This window comes from Chanos chanos, chromosome 12, assembly GCF_902362185.1.
Source record: "Chanos chanos chromosome 12, fChaCha1.1, whole genome shotgun sequence".
NCBI lineage: Eukaryota > Metazoa > Chordata > Actinopteri > Gonorynchiformes > Chanidae > Chanos > Chanos chanos.
The window spans coordinates 3,899,827-3,911,827 of NC_044506.1; the positions used below are offsets into that span (position 1 = coordinate 3,899,827).

At 40.3% G+C, this 12,001-nt stretch overlaps 1 protein-coding gene across 1 annotated transcript; it reads left to right on the forward strand.

Moving 5' to 3' along the window:
• Positions 1-5,192: 5,192 nt before the first annotated feature.
• Positions 5,193-7,203, forward strand: LOC115825295 (uncharacterized). Its single transcript, XM_030789128.1, has 2 exons — positions 5,193-5,320; positions 5,702-7,203. Exon 2 carries the CDS (start codon positions 6,296-6,298, stop codon positions 7,016-7,018), a length of 723 nt encoding a protein of 240 aa, XP_030644988.1. The 5' UTR covers positions 5,193-5,320; positions 5,702-6,295; the 3' UTR covers positions 7,019-7,203.
• The last annotated feature ends 4,798 nt before the right edge of the window (positions 7,204-12,001 follow it).

Consider the following 12,001-nt stretch of genomic DNA (forward strand, 5'->3'; position numbering starts at 1 on the left):
ATCTCAACCAAATATTTAAATCATTGGTTGTAACTGGTCCATCAATAAGGCAAAAAAAACCCAAAACAAAACATACAACCTGAAAATTTCACTTTAAAATGACAGCAGATCAGTTACTCTCTATTGGTGTTGATTTCCTAAGATGATTTGCTTTTGTACTTCTATAAATTAATGTCTTTGGTGTTTTAATCTCAGTCACAATTTAAGTGTGTCTCTGAATGTGATCTAATTTTCCATTGCAATGTCATAACACTGTTACGCCTTATATTCAGTCATTTCAAAAATTGCCAGGGTAAATGTTTGCAAATAATTTAACCACCACATTACTAATATTCTGTTGAAATGACAATAAAAATGAGAACAGATTTAAAAAGACATCAGTTGAAGTGCAATCATATGACTGATCTTAGCGAGTATCACAGTAAATTCATGCTTTCACGAGCTGAGCTGAGCTTGTTGTTGTTGTTGTTGTTGTTGTTGTTGTTGTTGTTGTATTTGTTGATGCTGTTGTTGTATTTGTTTTTGTTGTTATATTTGTTGTTATTTTATTTGTTGTTGTTGTTGTTGTTGTTGTATTTGCTGATGTTGTTGTTGTATTTGTTGTTGTTGTTGTATTTGTTGTTGTTGTTGTATTTGCTGATGTTGTTGTTGTATTTGTTGTTGTTGTTGTATTTGCTGATGTTGTTGTTGTATTTGTTGATGTTGCTGTTGTTGTTGTTGTTGTTGCTGAGCTGAGGTCAGCTTGTTGTTTTATTTGTTGTTGTATTTGTTGTTGTTATTGTATTTGTTGTTGTTGTTGTTGTATTTGTTGTTGCTGTTGTTGTATTTGTTGTTGTTGTTGTTGTTGTTGTTGTTGTTGCTGTTGTTTCAGAGAGAGGGACACAAAACCACAAACACATTTATTTCAGAGAATAGGTACAGCTGCATCACCTTTTTTGTTTGTGTGTGTGTGTGTGTGAGTGGGTGGAGGGTGATCATCACAACATGAACACATTTCAGTGTCAGTTTCTATGTAATGTACATTTTTCTAATCACAACTGAATACATGTTTTAGCTCCATATTTCAATTTGTCTACTAAATGTTCATGAAATATTTCTCAGTGTTGAATTGCTACAGATCCTGTAGATCACAACTTCGAGGATAACAGTGAAGAAATTAGAAAATAAATAAATACAGTACCTTGTCAGAGTTTAAACAGAAGGTCAAGGGAAATGATCTTTCTATGTTTATGTATCTCTTGCCCAGGAAAGGTAACTCAGGATCATTCTCTTTTCTACTTTGTTCACTATAATTGATCATATCGCTCCATCTAGTGGTAAAAAATGTAAATACTTAGATGAACAAAAGTACAGGGATGTCCAAAGGGTCAGAAGTTTTGCAGAAGTTTTGTGTCTGTGTGCATGGAGTATATTTTATAAGTGTATATATACTTTTGCATTGTTTTAATAAACACTCCAAACTTTCAGCTGGGTTGATCATAACTACATATGTAAGACCTGGAGGACTTTTTGGGTTTAGTGAAGTGCTTTTGTCTCTGGTTAAATTGTTATGCACTGAAGGTTGGTGTATGGTGAAAACAGGCAGTGGTTTGAGTCTTCCAGTCTTGGTGTAGAGGAGGACTAGGCTGTCCTGCCAACTGTACAGTCTGACCACACAACCACATCTGCATATTCCAGCTCAACCACTATGGGAATCAGACTGCATGAGAAATGTTATGTAGCTGTCTTATGTAACCTCCAAATCAATTAAACACCAAAAATCCTTTAATCGACCATAGTGGTTGACCTTGAATATGCAGATGTGGCTCTGTGGTCAGACTGTACAGTTGGCAGGACAGCCTAGACCTCCTCTATACCAAGTGTATGTTTGAGTCTCCCAGTTCGTTACAGTGCCTATATTCTGATTGGCTGCCTTTTTAAAAAATGTTTTACACATGCAATCAGAATACCAACTCAGCAGAAACAGCACAAAATAAATGTACTTGTAAGCTTTTTCGACACGTTTATGACATGCCGTATTTAACTATACTTTATTTCCTTTGATTGAATGGGGTGGCAAAGCTCGCCTTTTAGTTTGTTTTATGAAATATGTCTGTGTATCCTATATCCTATCCTACATCCAGTAAATGGTTGTAACAGTGTGTTTATATGAAGTGAGTTCACTATGTCTTGGTCATTGTGGGGCTGAGGAAACCAAGCACTTTCCCCTCACGCACTGAAAGCTCCCAGTGTCCGATTGGCAACAGTGTTCAGGACCATGGACAGCACCAATCTGTCAAACCTGCACTGACAGCTGAAGACAGAGAGTGAGAGCCTTGGTCAGCTCCACATTCACTCACAGCAGCAGAACCTGGCTGTAGTGGGGAGGTGGAGCTGTGTCTCATCTTTACTGGACTCCACCTCAGAGTGTAGCTCTGCAGCAGGAGGGTTGTATTTGCTTTTCTTTCCTTTCTACACCTGAGCTCCATCCAAAAGATTATGACAAGACTGTTGTAAGAGGAATTAAATCATGATTTCTTCGTTTTATTTTGTTTTGAGATCCCTCTTTTACACTCACTCCTTCAGTCATTCTGTGTGTCAGGCAGATGAAGACTTGCTGTAGAGTCTGAAGCAGTGCACACAGGTTTATTCTGGGTTACCATGGTAACTCAGATCCTGCCACTCCTGCTTCACGGTCTACACTACCTGTACACCACTTTCCCAGTCCTGTCAGACAGGATGAGAGAAACAGATAGAGGGAAAGAGGAGGTTTCTATTTGTTAGATCAGACATCAGCTACAACATTTACTGTTTAACACAGTTTGTTCTGGTGCTCAAAGTGCTGAAATACTTTGCTACATATCTGTGACAGATGACGCAGAAGTTTTAATGAATGGTGATATGTTAGGACAATGAGTTGTCATGAGAACATGACCATTTTGTAATGAGAGATGCAAATGTAATATGTTTGGAGAGACTTTAGACTCTCTCATAGAACTCTTTGTATGCTGATTTGAGCTAACTAATCTCTTCGGGGGACGTCCTGAACAATCTCTTGAAAAATGTTTTTTTTTTTGTCTCACGGGCAGTTTCGGTGTTTTCTTCAATTTAGCACTTACTCCTACAGTCATCACAAGATCGGGCTGCATGGAATATGTTGAGCTTCACAGGATGAACCTTAACCCGGCATGATTCCATAAACAACATGTGACTTTATCTTCCACGTGATTTTTGTTACTCCAAACCAGAGCCGCTCTGCTCCAATTTAAAATATCTCGGGAAACTCAAACCAGAGATCATTTGTGAAGACTGATGAAGTTTCTCCGTGAAATTTAACGTCTTATTACAATGGGGAGGAGGGAACAGACGTTAACGCATACGAGTTCTTTTAACAAACTCTAATTTGAATAAACACAGAATTGGTTATAGTATGATAGCAAGTTATTTGTCTTTATTTTTTTAAATTCCATGGTACGATAAATATTACTGTGAGCCCAACAGACACATCCCTTTATTCTTGCGTTTCAGTTTTCACTGTCTCGTATTCAGAAATATTTTCTGCAGTGACTGACATACTGTTTTAATCATGCCTTTGATAATGATAATGAAGAAAGTAATACACTGTAACTGTGGTGGAACGGTTTTAAAAATGTCTTATGTACACTTCCAAGTACAGAACACACACACACACACACACACACACATACACACTGTGCAAAACTGTCATCAGTATTGAGCCTCCAAACACCACTGGACGTTTGTTTCTTTTAGTTCTTACTCATAATCACCACTAGATGGGGCTGTGAGATAAATGATCATGAATACAGCAGAAAGTGACGTGACTCCGACTGACCTTTTCCTTCGTGAGAGAGGCATTCCCTAAGAAAATCAGAGTGATTCAGCACTGTATGATAGCAAATTATTTGTCTCTATTTTTTAAAATACAATTTCATCATAAATATTACTGTGACTTCTACAGACACATCCCTTTTTTTTCTCATTTCTCACTTTGTCACATTCAGAAATATTTTCTGCAGTGATTGATGTACTGTTTCAATCATGGCTTTGGGATAATGAACAGAGTGATATACACTGCCTGACCAAAAAAAACGTCACACACCCTAATATTTTGTTGGACCACCTTTAGCTTTGATTACGGCGCACGTTCACAGTGCCATTGTTTCGACAACCTTATGCAACGTCACAACATTTATTTCTGTCCAGAGTTGCGTTAATTTCTGGCCAAGATCTTGTGATGACAGGAGAGTCTAACCACTCTGTAAAATCTTCTCCAGCACATCCCAAAGACTTTCAGTGGGATTAAAGTCAGGACTCCGTGGTGGCCAGTTCATGTGTGAAAATGATTCCTCATGCTTCCTGAACCACTCTTTCACAATGTGAGCTAGAGGAATCTTTGCATTGTCGTCCTGGAATATGCCCACGCCATCAGGAAAGAAAAGATCCATTGATGGGATAACCTTGTCATTCAGTACATTCAGGTACTCAGCTGACTTCATTTTATTGCTATATAACATTGCTTAGCCTAGACCTGACCAGCTGAAGTTACCCCAGATCATAGCACTGCCTCCAAATCCAAACAGCGACTTTCTTTTGGCCAGGCACTCTACATAAACAGTGGTGGAACAATTTTAAACTTTAGGTACACTTAGGTACTTTAGGTACACTTACAAATACACAACACACACACATGCGCGCGCGCACACACACACACACACACACACACACACACACACACATACATACTCACACTCAGTGCAAAACATCAACACTGACCTTCCAGATGCCTCCTCAGGTTTGTTTATTTTAGTACTTACTGTTATTCACCACTAGATGGGGGTGTATGCTTAATTATCCTGAGCACAGCGGGAATTTGCGTGACTCTGGAACTTTCCTGGTTAACAGACACATACTCTGAGAAACTTGATTTGCTTTTGGTCTCAGATTTTAAGTTTATATTTAACACAGAAATTGAGATATGAAGCTAGAACTTTTTTATAAACTGAAATATATATGGAGAATTTTAAAGAGCACCCCCTGATTTATGACTGTAGCTGTCTTGCAGTGTCTCTAATAAGGCCATAGTGAGTGTGATTGGTGGGTGGGAGGAGTCCTCTCTCTAGGTGAGCTAAGAGGACTCAGTTCCTTCAGTCAGTCTGAGCTATACAGGCAGTGAGATATCCTCACTTTGGAGAGGGATCAGGACCAATTGTATTGGCTGCAGTACAGTGTACAGGGTCAGAGTCTACACTGAAGTGTGGATCAGACAAACATTTTATTCCCTTCGGTATTCATGCTGAAGATGTTGGAGTTGTCTGCTCAGGTAGGCTTTACTAAATTATTATAATCCACTACAATGTTCAGTCATTAACCTCACCATAAACCTCTCTTTATTACACATTTCTGTATTGTCATTGGCATTCTTTTACTTTCCCATCACACTGTGTAGTTTTTAAACCGTAGACTTTTTCCCTGAAGGAGTTTGGTTCAAATTCATGAATTACTTTAGGCAAAGAAAGCTTAAATATGTGAGTGATAGTATATACACTAATTTGTGTTCTGTGTCCTTTTATTTGACAGTGTTGGATAGTAGCTTTTTAATGGTTCTGTTTCTTTGTGCCAGACCCTGTTTAGTGCAAGTGTGTTACAGTAATAAAGCTGATAAATCTGTGTGTGTGTGTGTGTGTGTGTGTGCGCTCCTTAGTGCAGATATAAACACACTAATCAAAGAGCAAGAGAAGATTCTCGAACACTGGACCAAGCACTTCAACAGTGTACTGAGCCGCCCTTCCTCCATCAACGATGACGCCATCAGTCGCCCCTGAGTGCCCACCAACAATGATCCACCGTTGCTCCCTGTGATCCAGAAGGCGATCCGTCAGCTCTCCAGCGGCAAAGCCTTGGGTGCTGACTCCATTCCTGCTGAGGTCTACAAGGAACATGGTACAGCCCTGGCTGAGAAGCTCCACCAGCTGTTTCTGCTTTTGTGGCAGCAGGAGTTCAAAAATGCCTCCATCATACACCTGTACACACGAAAGGGCGATCGCCAACCATCGAGGTATATCCCCTTGCTCTCAGTCGCAGGCAAGATACTCGCCAGGATCCTGCTGAACCAACTGACAACACACCTTGACCAGGCCGGCGCGGTTTCCAGAAAGAGGGCGGGACGGTCGCCACGGTGTTCGCCGCCAGGCCACTGCAAGAGACCTGTCAGGAGCAGAACACTGACCTGTTCTCCACCTATGTCGACCTGACCAAGGCCTTTGATACTGTCAGTGGAAAAGGTCTGAGGAAGGTCATGGCCAAGTATGGATGCCCACCGAAGTTCATCTCCATGGTGAAGCAGTTCCAGGATGGCATGCAGGCAAGCGTCCAGGACAACGGCGAGACGTTCCAGCCATTCCCGATCTCCGACAGTGTTAAGCAGGGCTGTGTCCCGGCACCGACACTCTTCAGCTTGATGTTTTCTGCAGTGTTGACAGATGCCTTCAGAGACGATGACATTGGAATCTGCTTAAAGTACCACACAGATGGCCAGCTATTCAACCTCAGGAGGCCTCAAGCAAAAACCAAGGTTATGACTGACGTCATCAGAGACTTTCTCTTTGCTGATGACTGTGCACTCAACGCTAGTTCAGAAGCTGATTTTGCAACACAGCATCAACAAGTTCTCCACTGCAGGCACCAGCTTTGGACAGTGTATCAACGCCATGCCAAGAAGCTGAACCACTTCCACACAATGTGCCTCAGGAAAATCCTCAACATCAAACGGCAAGACAGGGTTGCAGACGCTGAAGTGCTCGCTCAAGCAGACTTTTCCAGCATCTACACCATCCTGATGCAGTCTCAGCTGCGCTGGGCAGGACGCGTACCTTGCATACGAGACCATTGGTTGCCCAAAAGACTCTTCTATGGCGAGCTACAGCATGGCCAGAGATCCCAGGGAGGACAGAAAAAACGCTTTAAAGAGTCCCTGAAGGCATCGCTGAAAGCATTTGAAAGAACGCAAAAAAATGTTTGAAACACGCAAGAGGAAAAATGTGTCTTGTTTCACAGTAGAAGAGGGACAAGAGGTGGCGAAAGGAGAGAAGCATTTGACAGTTTTATACTTCACATAATAACTTAACATAATGTTAAAACACTCAATTGTTGTTTACTTGCCACAGGACAAAATCACCCTCTCGTCTACAGTGTTCCCAGTTGATCCTGATGATGAGGTAATGCAAATAAACTTTTTTTAAACCGATTACAAAAAAATATTGTACCCTCTAAACCTTTTATTTGAATGCACAGCATGATCACAATGTACAACTCATGTTTTCTGCCTTTATCTGAAGAACATTCTAGCACAAATTTTAGAAATGGCCCCGTTATCAGGATCAACAACTGCCAGGCCACTGCAAAGGACTTCAAGTCTCTTTGACCTTCTAAGAGGGACTTCCCTTGGTTGACTGATGATGTGATTTTTTTGCAATGTCTTTTTCTATAAAGGATAGTGAACATCTTAAAAATGCACAGAATACTTACTTATTTCCATCATTGCAGATTGTCCACACAAGGATAGCCCAACTTGCAGCTGGAACTGAGCATGTTAGTCTAAACCTCTGAAAAAATTCCTCCCTAGGTCAATGAGCGTCAGTGAACTGACATGACTTTTTAAACCAGGTTAAGTCTGTCCCTGCACATGCATTTGTGTCTTGGTGGCATGACTGGACCCATTTCGGACACATTAAGAACCGTGTTCTCTGTTATTTGAAGGTACGATTCTTAAAGTCTTTGTTTAACAAGTTCATGTTTTCACTTTTAACCTTGACTTCTTACTGAGCTAATATTTAAACAGGATGTTAAGACTGACTCCACGGTTCTCCTGCCCCGAGCTGTTGGATGCAAGACCCCTGAGGAAGGAAATCATTTTATCCTTTGGGTTTCTTTGAGAATTAGCGGATTTAACACATTTCTTTTTAATTTACTGATGACTGAGTGTTTGTTTTAACTGAGTACTTTCCAAAAGGTCTTTGATGGTCACAGGAAGACAGCGAGGGTCTATGATTCACTGGGAATGTATCATCCAGCCAGAAGATCTTGACTTGCTTAGGTATTTCAGATGTTCCGTGTGACCTTATGCTTCACAAATGCCATGAACCGAAAATGACCATACCTTTAGTGAGATATAAATAGTCCTTGCATTAACAAGTATAACAACTACATCACTTGCACTTTCTTTTCGTTATAATAAAATGATGTTTGTAGAACTGCCTTTCGGAACGTTTGGGACCTGAGCAGCTGGGCTGTCACCTGCCCATCACAATGGCTCCAGACGCACGGCCAGAACTGTGGGGTGTCTGTTTGTACCGGACGTCTCTTACTTTGTACGACCTTTAACTCGCAAAATGACCTTGTAAATTAAAAATCAAGTACACATCTTAACCACTGGACAAATACTGTTTTCAACTTTTTTTATAAAATGAGATTTTCAGATCACATTCACTTTTATTCTTTCATGAGATGACTGATCTGGAGGTCAGAGAAATTGCAGTGGAAACACAAGCATTGAAAGAGGCAGAATTGTGGCATTTAAGATGTCACCATGGCACATCTTTGGCATCATGTGCTCTTAAGAGCATGCCTGGAAAGCACAAAGGAGAAATGTTTCTTTAATACAAAGACATGATGAGTATCATGAGGAGAAATGTTGTCATGAGATAAAATGTACTTGATATTTTAAAAATCTGATATTTTAACTGTCACATTATCCTAGAACTCTGATTTCATCTGCCGGGCAGTGATGTTTTCCAACCACTACAGTCAGGTGACTTATCATTATTTGTACACATAAGTTGTACAATGAAGGGTTCAGTACTCTTTTTTTTCTATTCAGTACTTTTGCATTAATAATAAACCACTCACCAATATTCTGTTTGACTAACAAACTTAATCCTGACCTATTTATTTCCATCTTCTTTTTCCACAGTAGGTCATTGGGGACCAGCAAGAGACCTCTTTGGACGTTGACAGTTTCAGTTTTTGTCTGTATTGCGCTCTCTCTCTCTCCCCCTTTTTCCCCCTCTCTCTTTCTATTACACACTATCTCTCTGCTCCCATGATGTAGGTTTATGCATGCACATGTATGTATATACTTTGCATATATTTTTACATTGCTGTTATGCTCTGTTTGCTCTTTTGTGTGCGTTCATAAATTTTGATACAGGTCTGGTGACCCCTTTAAAAATAACACCTAAAAAATCAAAACTCCCGGTGTGAAGTGTAGTATTTCAAGACTGTAGTGTTATACAAGTGTTTTACAATGTTATGACACTTTCTAAGTATTTAGGACTAAATCTCTGATCAGGACCTTCAGCACATCTTCACTGAGGGCACCAAATAATGTGAAAGGACAATACTGCGAACAAATCTCTGTGGTGCATAAGTGCAAAACTGGGAATATAGTCCAAAACAACAACATATCCATTTTGGTACAACCATGCACAGGTTCATTTCCTTTCAGAGTAAACTTGATGCCTCAGATTAGGAATCATAATTAATGATTTATTCCTGAAGTACAACAGTGCATTGATCTTAAAATACGTTTAACATCTGTCTTTCAAACATCACACGACTTCAGTTCTAAGACAGTGACTGAAAGCATTTTTACATTTAAAAAAAAAAAATTGCCATCAAGCTGTGCATAGAGGTTGCGTAGCATAAAATGCATTGATAGCACGTTTTTTGATGACATGAGACATTTAAACATCTGCAGCTAGAAGTGACACAAAGTGGGAGAGTCAATCAATTAACTGTAATATAGGTAGGTACATAACTCATGTTATGAGTCTACGGGATAAACAAAAACATCTCTGAAATAAATAAAAGCCCCGAGCGACACATGATGCTTAATCTTTCGTAAACCACACTACAAGTTTACGACAATAATTCTGTTCGTATAGACATTTAATGCACGCTGACAATAGACAACGTCATCCTGTCGTCTTCCATCAGTTTATTAAGCTAAGGTATACGAGAAAAGAATCGCTTATCTCCATTAGCGGGGTAAAAGAGATATTTCTTTACTTTTTTAGTGGATCCGATAGTTTACATTTGTAACTGTCGACACAATTTGACGCATTTCCTGTGAAAATGGCTAACCGGTTGCAGGAAATGGCTAACCGGATGCACCCGTTCCAGATTTCATGCCGTTCCATATTTCATACGACACCGGTGTTGTATGAAATATGGTACAGCATGAAATCTGTAACGGGTGCATCCGGTTAGCCAGTTCGTACATCCGGTTACCCATTTTCACAGGAAATGCGTTACAGATTTTAAGCCGTTCCATATTTCATACGACACCGGTGTCGTATGAAATATGGAACGGCATGAAATCTGGAACGGGTGCATCCGGTTAGCCATTTTCACAGGAAATACGTCAAATTCTGTCGACAACACAACGGTGCATTGCAAAATCAAAGTGGGAAAATCAATTATTAAAATATAGAAGCAACACGATACCTAATCGCTAGACACACCACCAAACTACAAATTCACGACAATAATTTTCTTCGTATAGACATGTAATGTATATCCCATATCGTATCGTCTACAATTAGTTTATTGGGCCAAGGTATAGGGGCAAAGCATCGCTTATCTGTATTAGCGGCTCGGTTAGCCAAACGTATTTTGAAGGGATTAGATACACCACAAAAGTAGGATTTCATGCTTTCACACTTTACTTTTTGTAAGTGTGTTGTATCTTTAACAGCCATTTCACAGTTTGTTGCCTCCAAATGTGATAGTTTACATTAGTAACTGTAGACACAATCTGACGCATTTCCTGTGAAAATGGCTAACCGGATGCAACCGTTCCAGATTTCATGTCGCTCCATATTTCATACGACTCCGGCAAAATCGGGCAGCTCTCACAATCAACTGCGGATTTCGCAATTCCGGGGAAACCTGGGAGCGTGGAAAATCGGGCAGTTACAAGGTGATTTCCCGTCATTTCCTCACTGCAAGTTGATTGGCTTATACGTTTGACCAATGAGATGGCAGAACCAGAACCCGTTACGGTTGAAAATGGAGTTCAGTTAGAGCAGAGAGAAGAGCTGAGAAAAGAAGGCGGCAGGTTTGCCCAGTCTCGCGGAGTTGAGAGCAAAAGCTTTCAATGATATTAACTCCATGTCTAGGCTATTGGTGTGGAGAGTAACTGGTAAGTTTTAGGATAGATGACTATGTTGTCAGTGACAGTGTATATCTCAAAGTTAATTTAGTGTAGAGAAGAAATAAACCAACGGAACTCTGCTACCATCCCTCTGCAGCAGCGTGTCAGTTTATGACCGACGGGGCTCCGCTACCATTCCCCTGGAACCGTGTTGGACAACCCGACAGAACTCTGCTAACCGCACTAACAAGGTAACTGGTAGCCATTTTATTGCTCATCTGAGTGAAGCGGCAGTTTGTTATCTGGCCTCAACGTACCTTAGCAGTGTAACATGCAACGGTTTACTTTGAATTTTACTGAAGGTGTTACACCGAATTCTGTGACCATCGAAATCTGTGACCCTAGTTGGCGCTGTTGCTACTGGGCAACTTCAACAAGTTCGTTACGCAAACAGCGTAAGCTCATAGACTGTAAACAAATAAAAGTGAATGCAGTGCGAAGTCACTTGTTTACAAATGCTGGTTTATCACATCATGAAGTACGGAAGCCATGAAATGCTGGAGAGAGACATAAAAAGAACACACCCCAACACCACAGCCATCAGTTCACATTTAAATTTTGACTCGCATCAGCAACTCAGCAGCTGATGCGACAGTAACTAAAATTCCAAGTAATATATAGTAGCAACTCTACCAAACAGGTCGCACTCTTATAAACTGACAGTGAATCCTAACCAAACAAGCAAACACAAAACTTACCACAAAGTTTGTTACAGACGATGATTTACTCTTGTAATTGCCATTGCACAGTTAAAAGAAAGCACACAATGTTTTGCACACATTATACATA